The 18,089-nt window shown below is 40.6% G+C and overlaps 3 protein-coding genes across 3 annotated transcripts; 2 read left to right on the forward strand and 1 right to left on the reverse strand.

Moving 5' to 3' along the window:
• Positions 1–5,460: 5,460 nt before the first annotated feature.
• Positions 5,461–12,273, forward strand: DNAAF2 (dynein axonemal assembly factor 2). Its single transcript, XM_036917037.2, has 3 exons — positions 5,461–7,299; positions 10,502–10,645; positions 11,437–12,273. Exons 1-3 carry the CDS (start codon positions 5,461–5,463, stop codon positions 11,941–11,943), a joined length of 2,490 nt encoding a protein of 829 aa, XP_036772932.2. The 3' UTR covers positions 11,944–12,273.
• Positions 12,274–13,534: 1,261 nt separating this feature from the next.
• On the reverse strand, positions 13,535–15,809 carry MGAT2 (alpha-1,6-mannosyl-glycoprotein 2-beta-N-acetylglucosaminyltransferase). The gene has a single exon (XM_036917012.2). The coding sequence runs from the start codon at positions 15,782–15,784 to the stop codon at positions 14,444–14,446; it is 1,341 nt and encodes a 446-aa protein (XP_036772907.2). The 5' UTR covers positions 15,785–15,809; the 3' UTR covers positions 13,535–14,443.
• A 555-nt stretch (positions 15,810–16,364) lies between these two features.
• Positions 16,365–17,624, forward strand: RPL36AL (ribosomal protein L36a like). The gene is made up of 2 exons (XM_036917024.2): positions 16,365–16,458; positions 17,197–17,624. Exon 2 carries the CDS (start codon positions 17,214–17,216, stop codon positions 17,532–17,534), a length of 321 nt encoding a protein of 106 aa, XP_036772919.1. The 5' UTR covers positions 16,365–16,458; positions 17,197–17,213; the 3' UTR covers positions 17,535–17,624.
• Positions 17,625–18,089: the final 465 nt, after the last annotated feature.

An 18,089-nucleotide genomic window follows, 5' to 3' on the forward strand; every position in this document is an offset into this window, starting at 1 on the left:
ACCTATAAAAAAGAAATCCTGCCATTTGTGACAACATGGATATACCCAGTGGCTATTATGCTAAATAAATCAGAAATAAATAAATCAGAGTGAGATGATGCCGTATGATTTCACTTATTTGTGGAATCTAAAAGCAAAACAGGTGAGCAAACAAGCAAAACAGAAATAGACCCAAACACAAGGAAGGAGTGGTGGTTGATATAGGGTAGAAAGGTGAAGGGATGGGGGAAATAGGTGAAGGGGAAAAAAAAATTAGAATGTTTGATATCTTGATCTAGGCGATGGTTACTGAGTGTATACATGTCAAAACTGATCAAACTGTACACGAAGATTTGTGCATTTTATTGTATGTACCTCAGTAAAACAAAAAGAAAACAGGTAGCCAAAAAAAAAAAAAAAAAGGGACGAAGGAAATAAGAAAAATTAGCAAGTGGAGGGCATGGATGCTTTAGAGAATCTAATGAAAGCTAAGGGAGGGACCTTTCCTCTGAAAACCCCATATGTATGCAACTACCCCACACAAAATTTTATATATAATTTCAGAAGGCTCAAGAACCCTGAGTTACTGAAACTTCTGAAATTGTAAACAGCCAGATGTGACTTGTCATTTGTGTAGTAGATGTCTTTATGTTTACAAATGCCTTTAAGACCAGCTTATCCAGAATTTTGAAGTTTCAAAGGTAACTTAAAATAAGTTGAAACCAATCACTGTATGTATACGAATTTAAGGGTACAATATAAAAGGGTGCAATTTTATACATTTCTTACATGCTTTAAAGATCTAGAATTCATCTTTATGCCTCAAAGCCATTTTGGGTGTAAATCTTTAAGACCTAAATGATATATAGTATTTTAAAACTTTTTATTAAACAAGTTCTTAAGAGAAAAATTAGGGAATACAAATAATCATAAAAAGTTTTGATGACCTGCAATTCCATCACCAGAGATGATCTGAACATTCTGGTATGCTTCCAGGTTTTTCTCCATGTGTATATATTTTTCCTAAATAATATTTGGGATCACACTATAACTAAACATGTTTCATTTATTGTAACACTAAGTATCTGAATGCTAGTATGTTATAGGTACTGAGAATCCAGTGGTAAACCAAAAAGACAGGGTCCTGGTTTCACGATGCTTACTTCAAATGGAGCAAGACATACCTAAACACAAGAAAATACCAAATACGAACCGTGGTGAAAAAAAATGATGTGGGCAATCTTAGATGGGGCACTGGGAGATAGGAGAAGCATCTTCCTGGAACATTTAAGTTCTTGAGATTCAACAGTCCATGCACAGGCTGCACAGGAGCAATGAGTATCCAGGCTGAAATATAATGATCCCGGACAGTGAGTATGGAGAAGACTAGGGATCAAGGCATGATGGGCCTTGGAATCTGGATGTGGCCAAGGAATTTGGATGTGACACTACTGGAAGGTATCCAGCTTTCAAGATCCAGTTTTCAAGAGCACTAAAGCTACTATAACGAGAAGAAATCCTAAAGATGGAAGAGCTGGAGAGGAGACCAATCAGGAAGCTATTGCATAAGTCTGCGATGGAGATGACGGTGGCTCAGATCAGAAATGGAAAGAAGTGGAGATATATATATATATTTTAGACAATGTATAATTTTTACTTTGAAATAAACCCCAGGAGTTACATACTCAAACATTTACCATGTGAACTACTCATCATTTATTCTAAATCATGTTTTTTTCTGGTATTTCCTGTCTAAAGTTATTCCTTTAGCATTTTAAAGTAGCTCTGACAAATTTTGTTTTTTTTAGTTTTCCTTCATGTGAGAACATCTGAATTTCATTTTCATTCTTGAAGAGTATTTTACTTGATATAAAATTGTAGGTTTAAAATTTTTTCATCAGTACTCCAAAAATGTTCCACCTTTTTTTTTTCCTGTTCTCCATAGTTTCTGATGACAAATCCAGTCCTTCAAATTGGCTTTCCCTTATAGGTGCATTGTTCTCCTCTAGCTGCTTTCAGGAAATTTTTCTCTTCAGTTTTCAGCAGTTTTTAGATGTGTTTTGATGTGAATTTTTTGAGATTATCTTATTTGAGGGTTCCCTGAGCTTCTTGAATCGTAGGTTTATGTCTTTTACTAATTTGGTAAACTTTCATGTCATTATTTTTCCACTTTGTTTTTCTGCAAGTTTTTCCTGTCTTTTTCTCAGGCTCTAACACAAAGTTTAGAACTTTTGCTACTGTCCCACATATCATTGGTGCTATATTTTTTTTCAAATTTTTTCTCTTTATTGTCCAGATGGATAAATTCTATTGATTTTTTCCTCAACTTTTTTCTTTCAGCTCAATTTAGCTAATGAGCCAATACAGTGAGGGCTTTGTTCTTGTCATCTTTTAATCATTTTTATTTTTTGAAACATTTCCTAATACTTGCTTTAAAATTTGTTAGATACAAAATCTATGTCATCTCAGTGTTGAAAAATACTGGTGTTTTTGTTTCATGTGAGGTGAAATTTTCCAGATTCTTCATATTCCCAGTAATTTTGGATTAAATTCTAGATATTTATAATACTATATTTACTAGATTTGGGCTCTTCCTTAAATCCTATAAAAATCTAATTTAGCAGACAATCAACACTGTTGGACTCAGCCCTGAGTGCTCATATGGCAGTGGGGGTCAGCTTCAGGGTCTAGGCTAGCTTCTTGTACTCACACAACAAGCTGGGCTTATCAGCTGAGATGCTGTTTTTCCCAGGACCATGTCTCAGAGGTGACAAAGAATGAAGCCAGCAGACAAGAGTACAGAGCAACCAGCAAAGCTCTTCTAATGAGTGAAAAGAGAAAATTCCTGCTACTCAGGTGGGGGCTCCAAGGGAGGATGCCTAAGAAGTAGAAATATTTGGGATGTGTAAGAAAAGACAATACAACTTGGTAACTGAACGGCAGTGCAGGGTCGGGGAAAGAGGACTCAAGGATTACACTTAGATTTTGAGCTTAAGCTCTTGGGTGGACAGTACTGTTTACTGAGAGTGAGGAAATAACAGGGTTAGAAGGTGAATATCAAGATTTCTATTTTGAGATCCATCTGAAATATCCAGGTGGAGGTACTTAGTATTCAGTAGCATGAGTCTAGAGCTCCAAGATAAGTAACTAGAGATAAAATTTTGGAGTCACTAGTCATCCCACAAGATGTATGAGGGCAAAGATCTTTTTTTATAAGTACATTTTAAAAACCTTAAATAGATAGAAGTATAAGATACATACTATCATCAATGTACAGCTTGAATTTTCACAAACTAAAATTCCTGTTACCAATAGCAAGATTAAGAAACAGAATGTTAACCTCAGCCCAGAAGCTCATTCCTGCTCCCCTCCAATCATGACACCCACTTCCCCTCACAAGGAGAATCACTAGCTTGACTTCTAACAGACTAATTTTGCCAAGTATTGTCTATTTTATAATGGAATCCTATGGTATGTATTATTTTGCATCTGGTTTCTTTCACACATTATGTTAGTGATATTATCCACATTGTTCATTCATGTCCAGTGTGTGTGTATATATACATTTTATTTATCCATTCTACTATTGATGGTACTTTGGGTAGTTTCCAAAATTTGTCTACTACAAATAGTGCTGTTATGAATATACAAATTCTAGTATGTATATGTGTTTCTGTTGGGTACATATAGACGAAAACTTCTTAGTCATAAGATAAACATTATAGTCAACAGCAATTTTCCAAAGTGACTGATCCAATAGATACATCCAGAATCGAGAGTGCCAGCTGCTTCACGTCCGTGCAGCACAATGATTTTATTTTGTTCCAGTGTCTAGAACAGGGCTACTTACTTAGCTACCTACATAGCAGGTGCAGCAAGTATGAATATCTGATGAAAGAATGAACCTGAACACAGATGGCACTTAAATCTGTGCACGTCAATAAAATCGTCTTGGAAGAAATATGATAAGATAAGAGGGCTAATGAATAAACCTTCAGTGACTTCTGCAAAGAATTGGCAGAAGAGGAGCAAGTAAAGGAGGAAGAAAATGGGAAAGCAGGGAGTTCTGCAAACCAAGAGAAAAGTATGTTTCAAGTAGGGGGCACTGAATGCTGCCAAGAGATCTAAGATGAAGGGGGAGGTTGGGAAAGGAGAGGAGTCAGGGATTCTATTTTTGGTTACTTCAAGCTTAAGTATTAAATCATTCAATTGGAGACCTCAAATGGACAGCTGAATATAGGTGTCTGGAGCTGAGAACCTGGTATCTAAACCTGGTATTTGTGAATGTACAAAGAAGGAAAGACAGGCCCAGTCTTAAGGCATTTCCACTGAGAAGGTGAACAGAGGTAAACACCTGCAAAGCAAACTACGCAGTGGCAAGTGTCTGATGAGGTAGGAGAGAAACCTGGAAATTTTCTTGTCACTGAGGTAATGTCAACATTAACATGATGAGAATTTCACAAAATGAGAACAGAAAAATAATCACTGGATTTAACAACTACCAATTAATAACTACCCTGTCAAGAAATATTTTTCTGTAACATAACTTTGAATGGTTGCAGAGAATCCCATTGTTTTGGGTGTGCCAAAATCTGTTCAACCAGTCTCAGTGTTGAATTCTCAGACTCTTCCCAAACCTTTACAATCATGGGTAACATTACATGGAGCATACTCTTAAGAGTTGGAATTGCTGGATCAAAAAAGTATATACATTCTAAAGGCGTTTGATTCAGCGACCAAACTACACTTTAGAAGTGTTTTACTAAATTCTACTACCATCCTAAGGAAATAATAGAAATTGTAAAAACTGCCTTTGCGATTTTGATAGGGATATGAGGTATCTTATATTTGCATTTTTATTAATAAGTCCTGTAGTTTATTTATCGTTGATTATTTATGAATAGCCTGCCCGTATCTGCTGCCCCAAATGAGAGTGGTTGAAGGGCAAAACTGAGTAGCGAAATACCCAGATGACTGAAATTTGGCAAAGTGAAAAAAGCAGGTAACTTAAGCTTGAATCACAGCTTGAGTACATTGGCTGAGTGACCTTGGTAGGGTAACTTCAGGTCCCATCTTGCTTATTAAGTGGGGATCAGGTCTACCTTGAAGTGTTGTGAAAAATTAATGAGAAACGTACATAAATGATGGTAATACGGCAATTATTATGCTAGTTATTCTGCTTAAGTAACTGCACCACAGCACAGGAATCTAAATGTAGAACGTAGGGCAGTTGGTTAGTTTGAAGAAAGTTAAAAGGCTCTTTCTGGCATTTCTACCATCCCACTCCAATTCCTGCCCCTCCTCCCGGCCGTTGGTGGTATCACTATGGCAACGAGCACGCGCTGTCCAAGACTCAATTCTTAGGCAGTTACGGCACTCAGCCGCTTCCTTCTCCGCGGACCGGCGACTCCACGGCGTATCCCACCTACCCGGTGTCGGATCCATTTTTCCTTGGCGGGAAGGTAGGAGCCGCGGGGCAGCATGGCCAAGGCAGCCGCTTCTTCGCAGCTGGAGGAGTTGGACCTGAGTGGGGAGGAGGTCCAGCGGCTCACGTCCGCCTTCCAGGACCCGGAGTTCCGGCGTATGTTCTCCGAGTACGCCGAGGAACTCACCGACCCAGAGAACCGGCGGCGATACGAGGCGGAGATCACCGCGCTGGAGCGTGAGCGCGGAGTGGAGGTGCGGTTCGTGCACCCGGAGCCGGGCCACGTGCTGCGCACCAGCCTGGACGGGACGCGGCGCTGCTTCGTGAACGTGTGCAGCAACGCGCTGGTGGGCGCGCCCAGCAGCCGGCCCGGCCCCGGGGGCGCGGCGTCCGGCAGCCAGTGGGCTCTGCCCTACAGCCTGGCGCCCGGCCGCGAGTACGCTGGCGGCCGCGGCACCCGCTACACAGTCTACGATGTGGTCTTCCACCCAGAGGCGCTCGCGTGGGCCAGGCGCCACGAGCGCTTCCGCCAGATGCTGGACGCCACGGCCCTAGAGGCCGTCGAAAAGCAGTTCGGCGTGAAGTTGGACCTCAGGAATGCTAAAACCCTGAGGACTAAGTACAAGGGGACCCCGGAGGCCGCCGTGCTGCGCACGCCTCTGCCCGGGGGCCCCCCGGCCCAGTCCGAAGGGGAGACGGAGAGCCCTCTCCCCGACTTCCCCTACCCCTACCGGAGCCCGGCGGCTGCCGGCAGCGAGGCGGCGCCCGGGCCCCCGGCTCCCTCCCTTCCGGAGGCGGTCCTCCAGCCCGCCCCCACCGAGCCTCGGTACAGTGTGGTGCAGCGCCACCACGTGGACCTCCAGGATTACCGCTGCTCCCGGGACTCGGTCCCCAGCCCCGTGCCGCGGGAGCTGGTGGTCACCATCGAGCTGCCGTTGTTGCGCTCGGCCGAGCAGGCGGCGCTGGAGGTGACGGGAAAGCTGCTGAACCTCGACTCGAGGAAACCCGACTACCGGCTGCAGCTCTCGCTTCCATACCCGGTGGACGACAGCCGCGGCAAGGCGCAGTTCAACAAGGCCCGGCGGCAGCTGGTGGTCACGCTTCCCGTAGCGCTTCCCGCCGGCCGCCGGGAGCCTGCCGCGGCGCCGGAAGAGCCCGCCGACCCGTCCGGAACTGGCGGCTCGGCCTGCGCTTCCGCTAGCGAGCAGGACGCGGGCCTGGCTAGGGGTCTTGCCGGCGAGGGTAGCTCGGGTCGCCGCAGATCCCTGTCTGCGGACGCCGGGATTCCCACCCTGGGCGTCGCTGGGGAGGAGCTTGTCTACCAGCCAGAGGAGCGGGACGGTGGCGAGCAAGCGGTGTTGACCACCCGCCCAATGGAGGCGCTGTCTCCCAGAGCGGGGAGCTCACCTGGGGCCTGTGCCGTAGGCTCTCCGTGTGCTTCATCCGAGGACCCTGACGTGAGGTCGGCTGCAGGGAGAGGGAGTGCGCTCGGCGGTCTCCCTGTGGAGACCCGCGTGGCCTGGGAAGGCAGGGGCAGGGAGCCAGGTGATCAAGCCATGGGTGGTCCCAGAACCGATGGCTGGGAACCTTTGTGTCCTCCGATGCAATGTAATCAGGATGAAGAATCCCTGACTCTGCTAATTCAAGTGCCTCAGATCCAGCCACAAAGCCTTCAAGGGGATGTGAGCCCCCTCGGGTACAAATTGTGCTTCTCTACCCAAGACTTAGTTTGTTATTCCTTCTTTTTGCAATTTGCCTCAGAGAATAAATTGAGTACCAAAGAACCTGTGGTTAACATTTCTTCAAACAATGCAGTGATAGAACTGGCCAAATCTCCAGAGTGCCATGGACATTGGAGAGAATGGTATTATGGTTTAAACAACGATTCTTTGGAGGTAACAGTTCTTTATAGAGTCTTAATATTTGAAATATTCCATCCCATTTTATAAATTTGCTATTATAATCACTCTCTTTGCTTATCCTAGACAAAGCGTTTCCCGTTGTTAACTTCTGTTGTAATGACAATACAGATGTACGTAATGAAATATCTGTGCATATTAGTGCTAGATGAGTTTCAGATCTTAAAAGTTGCCTTTAAGGTAGTTGTTTCCCTTGGAGTCCATTGACTCTGAAAGATATGAATGGATTCCCAGGGATCCTTCCTTTTAAATTGTGTGCGAGTAATAATTTACTGTCAGGAAGCAAAAGTAACTCCGCCAGGGCCACACGGTTCTTATGTAGGAAAACAAACTCACACCCAGCTGTGAATATAAATCCCTTGCCTTTTGGCGATATAGTGTTGCTTAGTTTGGTCACTGATGTTTTCTTACATTGAAATTACCTTTTTGGCATCCGCTTTAATCTTTTAAGTCCCCACTAATATTTGGCACAATGGCTGACATTTAACAAAGTGTAATATAAACCTCTGTGAAATTAAACATTAGCTAAACCTCCTCTGGGCCAGTACTCTGCATCATTACCTAGTTTCCTTAGGATATAATTTTGATGACCAATTTAGAATATCCTGTTATAGTTGCTACTATATTTTTTAGGTTATTGAGTTTCTTGAATTTAGGCCCAGATTTAATACGCCAGTACCACTGGCAAATACTGAAAATAAACTACTTGAAATTAGAATTTGTAAAGAACTTTTAAACTCCTAAATGAACAATTAATTGGTAGTTTTGACTGAGGTTTGTATCAATGTTAATGTAGTTTTTCAGTTAATATTCCAGGCACAACCTGCCAAGAGATTTTCACTTCTTCCCTGTTTTTCTAGAAATTTGCTAGTAAGTTACATTTATGTTTTATGAGGGATATCTTCTGTGAAAAGCTGTTAATTTGAAACCGTCCAAAAATCGCACAGTAAATAGCCAGGAGTAGGTAAGATAATTTGTGAAAACAGTAAATGTGAAATGACTGTTTATGTTATCAGAAGGGGGAAATTTAGGAAAGGGCCATAGTTTCCCCTGTAACTCTTACTAAATGTGAAGTTAACTCACAATGCAGGAAGAAAGCTTTATGAATAAACAGTTGAGAGACTACTAAATAATATTTTAATCTGATTTTCTAGTATGCTAACATTAGCAAATATAGACTAAACCAAAATGGGACTACTGCAACTGTGTGTTGTATCTTTGAAGCCTGAAATAGATTTACAATTATTTAATTAACCATCACATTTGCTAAGGCTGATGGAACTGTAATGTTTGGTTTTTTTTCTTTACATTTTACTGGACCAGGATCTAAGTATTAAATTTTTAAAAATCACAAAAGTGGTGGGTGGGTAGGCATATAATATATAGTGACTCTTATATGCATTATATGAAAATGTAGAGGCTGTTTTGTTATTGTCAAAGTCATAATTATTACTTTCCACATACACAAATACAAAATATATAAAAGCCTTAAGTATTCACTGGGAATTTTCCTAGAGTTTTAGGATCACTCAGTATCTTTTACTATAAAATAAGTTATTAGAATGAGAAGGTAAATTTATGCAAATCCTCTATTTTTATCATAACCATTTCCATTATAAATGTTATTTTTCCTTGGCTTAGCTAACGACTAAACTATTTGGTGTATTTTTTTTTTAAATAATGTGTCAGTCTTTTCCACAGACTTGAACCTCAGTAATGCTTTTGATGGGAGTGTTTCTATACCATGCTACTCTGGATCTTCAAATTACTACAAATATAAAATTTTTCTGTTCCCAATCTTCACTTTTGTATAGTAGGTGTTCACAACTTTAAGTACTGTTTAATAGAATGGAACCTGAAACTTACTCTGATTTTGCCCCCCTATTTGGACCAAATAATGAGCTCTTTACTGAAATTATAAAATTTATTTTTATTAGAGTGTGTTGGGGCAACAATGAAGTGATTTTGTTAATTTTAAGTATGGTCATTCCTTAAGTGCCTTAACTACATACCTATATTCATTTAACATGGATAGGAACAAATTGCTTTGTGTTTGGGATTCTGGTGAAAGTGATTTATGCATTTCCTAATAGTAGTTTGGAAATCTTTCCATGTCAGCATCTTGAAATCCATCTCATCTTTTTGTTTGTTTGTTTTTGTTTTTTAATTTATTATTATTTTTTTGATATCATTAATATACACTTACATGAACAACATTGTGGTTACTAGATTCCCCCCATTATTAAGTCCCCACCACATACCCCATTACAGTCACTGTCCATCAGCATAGTAAGATGCTAAAGAATCACTACTTGTTCTCTCTGTGCTATACTGCCATCCCAGTGCCCCCCACCCCGCCTATTATGTGTACTTATCGTAGTGCCCCTTCTTCCCATTATCCTTCCCTTCCCACCCATCCTCCCCAGTCCCTTTCCCTTTGGTAACTGTTAGTCCATTCTTGGGTTCTGTGAGTCTGCTGCTGTTTTGTTCCTTCAGTTTTTGCTTTGTTCTTATACTCCACAGATGAATGAAATCATTTGATACTTGTCTTTCTCTGCCTGGCTTATTTCACTGAGCTTAATACCCTCTAGCTCCATCCATGTTGTTGCAAATTCATTCTTATAAATAGCTATATGCCAGTGTCACATTGGACTATCTCAACACTTAAAAATAGAATATACTTCTCTTAAATAAAATACTATGCTTGACACTTACCTAGCCAAGACCTAAAAGGCAAACTGATCACACAAAATTTGAATAGATTCTGTCATGTATATGCATTGACTGACTCATTAGGAAGTGTTCTAAAACTGAATTACATTGTTTAGCTGGGACTGCATTTATAGCACTAGAGGTGATGGTATTCTTTTATAAGATACTAAGAGAAAAGGAAAATGTCATTTGTACGTTAGATTATCTAGGAGAAAAAAACACACCTCAGATTTAACAGACCTAGAAAAGGAAGACTTTTTTCTTTTCGTGTCTTTTCCCATATATATTGTACTCTTGCAACTCTTATTTGTACAGTACCCTTTTCTTTTGCCTAGACAGGAGTAACATTAAAATAAACATTTTAAAAAGTGTAATCCTGAACTATGGAGAACTTTTATGAGCTGTTTTTAGGTACAACTGTCAAATATGACCTATAAGCAGAGTATTTTTTATCTTTTTGTTTTAGGAAAGATTATTTGTCACTGAAGAAAATGTTAATGAGGTTCTTGAAGAGGGCCTAAGCCTTCCATTCGAACAGACAGTGGCCCTAACCCCACCATTAATTGAAGTTCTTCAGGTCGCTGATAGTGAGATTCGGATTCATGCAAAGGTAAGGATTTTGGTGGCCCTTTAGTGATTTTAGGACAAGGTTAAAACCTAACAGAACTTAATTATTGATTTCTTTACAACTTTAAATATACATAATGACTGGACAGGAAGAGTGATGTTAAGAGAAGTAAAGATTTTTTTGTATGTATTTTACTGTGTTAAATACTGTTATTCATTTTTACATGTCATCTCATTTAATTCCCAAATAACTGTCCAATGAGAAATAGAGAGAAATTAAAATTTGAGAAGTTTGAGTACTAGTCCAGTGGTAAACAAGTCTTTTTGACTCAAACCATGGGAACTATGTCCTATAGTTGGTTCATTCTTTCTAGTTAAACCTTAAGTTTGGTTGTTTTTATAGTCTTCAGTATTGGACACAGAAATAATTTAGTAGCTAGCACAGTTGGTTTATATATGAATTGGGACAGTGGCTCTGAAGAATCACAGAAATTTAAGAAAATTCAAGAAACTCAAAAATACCCTTATAGGAATGACTGCTAAAGGGTTTTTGTTATAACTGTGTTAAAGGGTTTGTAGGTCAGGATTATTTTATTCTGGAGATGAGGAGTCACTGACAGAGTTTAATCACAGAATTAATGCCAGGTCTGTGTTGTCTGTATTAAAAAATGCCTGGCAGCATTTGAGGGATGACTTTGAGGAGGAAGTCTGGAGCCTATCTGGAGTTCTGTAAAAGTTTTTTTTTTCTCACAACTTTTAAAAATAAAATCTATTTCTAGAGGTCCTACAATTTGCTTTTCTATTTGAATTAATTTGTTGTTTCTCTTGACGTAGTTGCAAGAATGCAGTAACTCTGAACACCTTCATGAAATGGAAGAAAAAGTCAATGAAGGAAGTCATATAACTGGAAAAGAAAATATAGAATATCCTACCACCTCAACAACTGACTCTGATTCATCTAGAACAGTTAAAGTACTAGAAATAGACAGCTGTGGTTCAGTTGCATGCTTGCAACAAGAGTCTCTTGATGTTTCTCAAATGCTATTTGGAAAGTCTCAGCAACTTGAGTCAAAAATGGAACCTGAATTTATAAAAGAAAAAAGTCCTGTTTACTCAGATGAGGAAAAGGATAATTTAAAAGAACCAGTAATAACTGAAGAGAAACAATTAGATGGAGATCATGTATCTTCATTAGCAAACAAAACTACAGTTCACAGTTTATCTGGTTTTGACAACATAAAAGAAACCAATATGCAGGATGGTAGTGTACAGATTATTAAAGATCATGTGACTCACTGTGCATTCAGTTTTCATAATTCTTTGCTATATGACTTGGATTAATTCAATATGACTTTAGAATTTAAAGGTTAGAAGTAAATTTTTGAACCTTTCTGTTTATTATCTTAAAACTAAAGGTATTCAATGAAGTGTAACATTAAAATTTATAATTTTGATTCTAAGGGGGAAACTGGAGCTTTTTTTTTTTTGCATGTAGAGTTATACAGGGTTTCCTTAACTGTAGAGGTAAGTTTTGTTGTTGCTCACAGATGTACATTTTTGCTAATCGAGAGTTAAACATTTAATTTTAATACAACCTGTATATATTTACCTCTGTATTGTTTTTGACTTTTGTTTACCATTACTTTAATAAAGTGTTAAACATTCACTAAATTTGTGTTGGTCAAAAAATTGAGAATGCAATTAAATAGAACTATCAGTGTGTACTCAGGTAGAATCTCAAAACTATGCATTTATAAGTCTCACTAAATAGGATGTATTTATACTTGAAATAGAGATTCTTATAAAGAACTTTACTAAGCAATATTAATGACCCAAACAATGACAATACAAATGCACTGAATGGAATTTAGTACTTTTGCTTCAACTCTATATTTTACTCTTCTCATATGTCTGTCACACAAAATACATTTATAATACAGGTTAGGTATTTAGTCATGATTTTGAAAATTCAGTTTTTTAAAATATTTTAAAATTTTTTGGAAGTTACCATTACAGTATTAAAACATCTCTTGGTTTCATAGAATACACTTATGAATTTTAGAACAGGACAATTAAAAAAAATCTGGGAATTTGTTCCTATAGAAAAATTATCTTCATTATATTAGTACATGAAAATTTAAAAAGCCAGTGTTCGCTAACTGATTTTTTTTTTTTGTAACACCTAAAAGAGGGCAGCAGATAATGTATCTAACAGTGGCTAAGTTATTAATTTTGTGGAATAGTACTTCTGAGGCCAGGAGAAAATCCTAACAAGTTTTTGTCACAAAAATTTTTAGGATAGCATGTTAAGAAAATGTAAAGTAAAATATTTGTTGATCTAATCACTTACCCCGAAGGTCATGGGCTGATCTATTTCTGTTCCAAAAGCAACTACTAATTCAAACCTCTGGCTTTACCTTAGTCCTGGAAATTACCTAATTTCTTCAGTCCTTTAACCTGGGGAGGTCAGATCAGAGCACCAAAAGCTAGCACAAAGCCTGGTAAATTCATCCTAATTTCCATTTATACACCCCTATAAAACCTGGAACAAGATTAGGCTTTGAGGGCAGTATAAAAATAGCTCATAATGCATAATTACTTGCTCCACCTTAGATAACAATATGCATTTTTCAACCATACTATGAATCTTAATGCAATAATTTGAGACTATCCATTTAGTAATGATTTTCTTAGATTGAAATGTCATATCTACACAGAAATTAGTCTTGAGTAATTCTTGGTTGAATGCAATTATATACTCTTAAAAGGAAACTTCTACATTACATATGGACTAAATTTTAAGCCTGTTTCCTATTGTTTACTGTGTCTTTTTAAAAAGCATTATTTCAGTTAAAGCTGGCATTAAAACATTTTACTTTGGCATGACTGAACTTTCTATCATTTCTGGCTTTTGAAAACAATTTAGGCTGTATTTCACTTACACACCAGCTTTTTATTGTTCATTATCTATGCTTGGCTAATTTAAAAGCCAGTATCTTCCAAAGGGAATGCATTATCAAGAGCTAGGTTTCTTTATTTCAAACACAGTTATACAATGTACAGATAGTAAAGATAAACATGTAATGCTAACTTTAAAACTAGAAAGCTTTAATGAATTTTGGTGTAAAGAGTAAACAGAACTTATTCTGCAAAATAATTAGGAACCTTTTTATGCAAAAAAGGAGTATTTTATTTTGGCAGCACTAAAAGAAAAAAACCCACTGTATTTCTACATTGAGGTGAACACAGTGTTTAAACTTTCTTATCAATTGAATACATTCCAAAAGAAAGTGTGTTCTATGAAGGTTCCAAAGCACAGGCAAATCTTAACACAATAATACAAGAATCTGTAATACTGGAAAATGACTGTTCTGGTAGGGTGTTTAACAAACAGAACTTTTGAACTATAAACCAGTGAAGTAACTGTGTCAAGAGTGAAACTGGGCTTGTCCCATTAATACTCTAACAATTGCATTGTAATACTTTTTACTGCTATGACAATTTTAAATAAATCTTTGCTGTACTTAAAATAAGTCTTAAAAGTGGAAAAGTGTACAAAGTTCCAGATAAAAAGAATAGATGCAATTTAAATAAAATTTCCTTTTCTTACCAATAACTTTAGCAAATACAGGTTGAGCTTTAAAACCCAACTCCCAAAATGAAACTGTTTTTAAATCTTAATTAGACATAAAAGATTACTATATTTGGACTTTTCCAATAATTTTTTTTTTTGTATTAGAGCAGAAACCAGTTCCTAAACCACTTTATTCAACTGGATATCCTGTGTGGACAAATATCAAAAATAGAAGACTGTCACTTTTGCTTTTGTAATTGTGATTTTTCACTGCAGTCTTCTATAACTTTTACAGAGTTCATGGTCCCTAATATCTCCCCATCCTCCATTTTTCCTTGGTGGGGAAATGGCTGCCATAAACTTCTCACTGATAACTAGAGTTTCTGGAAACAAGTACTGTTTGTTATTATTTAAGAGTGACTCAATTTGGGCACTCTGGGTAGATGGTCTACAGGTTTTCTTGTGGTGCATACCACAGTCTCCAGCATGAAAAATCCTAGGAACTTGAGGAACCAACACTTTCCAGAATTTTGGAAGACAAGATACAGTTAAATATTGAAGAGTCCAGTCCCAGTTATAATCATCGTAAGTACAGAAAGTGTCTGTGCACTCGATCAGCTTCTGATATGCATCACGGGTCAAGGCCAGACCCATATTGTGCTCTGTGGATTTCCAAGTTTTTACATCTACCTTGTCAGCAATGCCATAGAAACTTCGACTGGCAGTATAGGTCCCCAGGGAGAGAACATCACACTCAGGACACTCTAGCTGCTTCAACTTCCACATCTTTTTGAAGACATGGTAAAAGTCTGGTGCTAAGTAGTGATCCTCCTCTAGGAAAAGTATGAGGCCAGCATAGTCTCGAAGAATTTTGACTCTTTCCCAAACAAAATGCAGCTTCCACCACCAATGATGTTTGGTTTGGGAGAACTTGGCCTCTCTGTAATGGCCAAAGGAGTCAGGATACTCAGCATTAATGCATCCCATCTTCAAAGCTGCATTCTTCTCCAGGTCTCTGGGGCAATCTCTAGGGTCACTGCCTGGAAACTCGTTGGGGTACAACTGAATGCTGAAAGGAAAGAACACCTGGAGAACCGGACAGAAATCCACCTCAGCAATAAGCTGATTGATCTCTGTCGACCAGAAGTCATGGCTAAAGATAACAAGGACGTTGTCAATGCCTTGGGCTTTTCGAAGTGAATCCAGCAGCAGTCTGAGGTACTCCGGCCGGTTATGCACCTGGACCACCAGCACCAGCTCTCTGGGGGCCCAGGAGCCGGTCTTATCTATATTCCTTAACGTCTGGTCAAAGTTCAGTTGGTACACCAGGGACCGGTACCGCAGCGTCAGGTTGTCCGCCTCGGGCTGCGGTGCCGCCGGGACCAAAGGAGCCGCAGATTCGTTGGAGACTCGGCGGATGCCCACGGACACCGCGGGATGATCTGCGCCCCGGCCGCCCGCACCTCGTGCGGGTTCGGCGTCCAACAGCGGCGGGGAGAGGGCGTCGTTCTTCCTTTGTCGTCCACTGCTGCTCCAGAGGACGAAGCCGCAGGCGGCCACCACCAGCGTCAGGATCAGCACCTTCCGCTTGTAGATGCGGAACCTCATGGTCTCCAGGGCCGGGAGCGCCGGCGGGCGGGCGCGAAAAGGAGCTAGCTGCTTCTGCACTTAAGGGGCGGGCGGCAGCGGTCGCCTTGGCCTGCAGCAGTCGGAGCTGGCCCCCACGGCTGCGCTCGCTAACTCATCCCGGGCCCCGGGGGTCTTGGGGCCCGCAGGCTCTCAGCTCCCCCGCGCCGCCCGGGATCCATACATCCTTGCCGGGCAGCGGCCCCGCCGCTAGAAGCCGCGGCTCGGCGTCGCCTCGGTCCTCTCCATTCAGCACGGGTCCCGGAAGCTTCCCCGCCGCACCCCAGCTTCGTTACCTGCGCCTCCAGCGGCCCTGCGTCCTCTGCGCTCTCATCCTTATGCGGGCCCCAGACGCCCAAGACCGACCGACGCAACCCTGCCCCACTCCGGCTACGACCGTTCTGACAACCCTCTACTGGCTGGGCGAGCGCGGGCGCCCTCGGGCCCACACCCCTGCGGCCCGCCCCTTGAGCCGTTGGTTGGCCCTTCCCCGACGCGTCATGAGACGCCCGGCCGTCTCTGCCTGCTGCCTATTGGTCCATGCCCTGTCGCTCAAGTTAGTTTCTACTTCCGCTTCGTACCTCCTTCCGCTTCTTTCCTTCTTCCTGCTAGGCGCGAGCACTGCGAGGTGAGGAGCGTGGTCGCTGAATTTTCGGGTAAGCCAAGGAAGGGACTGTGGCCGTCCCAATCCTTAATTTAATTGCTCAGAATCAGGGGATGGACTAGGCGCTTGTAGGAAAGGGGGGGCGAGACCAGCTGCCTTGGCTTGATACAGTTCTAGAAGTAGCTTCTCCCTTCAAGAAAGGAACACAAGCATGGCGGCAGCTGTGCCCGGAGGCACTTACTAAGGACACGTCAGCCTTAAGGGCTGGCGGACGGGTGACGGTGCCCTGGAGGAGAAAAATGAAATCAAACCAATGCTGTTTCGGAGAAGGAACGGAGGCGTGCGGTTGCGATAGCTTATCTGTCGGGCCCTAAACCAGGTGTACCCTAGGAGCTAAAACGGGAGGAGGGCGCGAGGAAGAGTCGAAAGCAAACTCTAACCTTGGCTCTCTTTCTGCGGAAGAAAATAAGATAGCTTTAGTTTTTTTGGACGCTATAGTAAATTAAGCCCGAAAGAAACCCACTTTGTGCAGGGAACTGACTGTACCGGGCGTCCCTGTTAAGCTGTTTTTGCCGATATTTAGTCTCATTGCATAAATTCTCCAATAATTTAAGCATTCCAAAAGGTGTGCACTCGTATGTATATTTACTCTTATGGGAAATGAGTAATTGGTGGGTTTATGCATTACTGATTTAATGTAATGCTATTTTTAAGCATTTATATTATTTTCAGAATATTTAATGTCTGCTCCCATGAATTTAAATGTTTTTCCACTGTTTTCATTGTGTAGACAGCTCTACCGCAAAAATGGTCAATGTTCCTAAAACCCGAAGGACCTTCTGTAAGAAGTGCGGAAAGCATCAGCCTCACAAAGTCACCCAGTATAAGAAGGGCAAGGATTCCCTGTATGCGCAAGGAAAGAGGCGCTATGATCGGAAGCGGAGTGGCTATGGTGGGCAGACAAAGCCAATTTTCCGGAAAAAGGCAAAAACCACAAAGAAGATTGTGCTGAGGCTTGAATGTGTTGAGCCCAACTGCAGATCCAAGAGGATGCTCGCCATTAAGAGATGCAAGCATTTTGAATTGGGAGGCGATAAGAAGAGAAAGGGCCAAGTGATCCAGTTCTAAGCTTTGGGAGTCTCCTGCTCTTCTATTTTTGAGAGGAAATGTTGAAGCTGTAGAGAAACGAAAATAAAATTTCGTTGAAAAATTCTGAAATACACTTGGTCAGGTCTTTCATTTTTGAAATAAAAATTTCATGCTTAATATACTTCTAAATTAAAGAATTACAGGAAATTATTTCAATGAATTTATCTCAAATTCTCATTTAAATTTAGTTCCACAAGGATTATAATTTTGTATTTATATATAAAGAAAAACGAGTTCCACCTTAAAATTTACAACTAGGTTTTGGAGGTACATAGCTAGAGAAAGGTTTTGATTACTTTTCCTGTTCAATTTCAAATAAATATGTTGGGTGAATTTATAATCATGATTGATGAGTTGCTGGGAAAGGTCTCGATCAGATTGTGAAAAAGTAAATGAAGAGGACAAGCTAGACCTGTGTGTATGACAGACTGGGTAGGCTAGAGGATCCAAGCCGAGGGATTAAAAAGAACTGACTACAAATGTACTGTCCAGTAGGGAACACATATAGCTATTTAAATTAAAAATGTACTTGCT

This window comes from Manis pentadactyla, chromosome 11, assembly GCF_030020395.1.
Source record: "Manis pentadactyla isolate mManPen7 chromosome 11, mManPen7.hap1, whole genome shotgun sequence".
Classification (NCBI taxonomy): domain Eukaryota; kingdom Metazoa; phylum Chordata; class Mammalia; order Pholidota; family Manidae; genus Manis; species Manis pentadactyla.

What these genes read in the sequence shown, in the direction of transcription:
- RPL36AL (XM_036917024.2), top strand. Translation starts at nt 17,214, where the DNA reads ATGGTCAATGTTCCTAAAACCCGAAGGACCTTCTGTAAGAAGTGCGGA.
- DNAAF2 (XM_036917037.2), top strand. Translation starts at nt 5,461, where the DNA reads ATGGCCAAGGCAGCCGCTTCTTCGCAGCTGGAGGAGTTGGACCTGAGT. An exon ending in TAAACAACGATTCTTTGGAG is followed by an intron (nt 7,300 to 10,501) that starts GTAACAGTTCTT and finishes TTTTTGTTTTAG; the next exon opens with GAAAGATTATTTGTCACTGA. An exon ending in AGATTCGGATTCATGCAAAG is followed by an intron (nt 10,646 to 11,436) that starts GTAAGGATTTTG and finishes CTCTTGACGTAG; the next exon opens with TTGCAAGAATGCAGTAACTC.
- MGAT2 (XM_036917012.2), bottom strand. Translation starts at nt 15,784, where the DNA reads ATGAGGTTCCGCATCTACAAGCGGAAGGTGCTGATCCTGACGCTGGTG.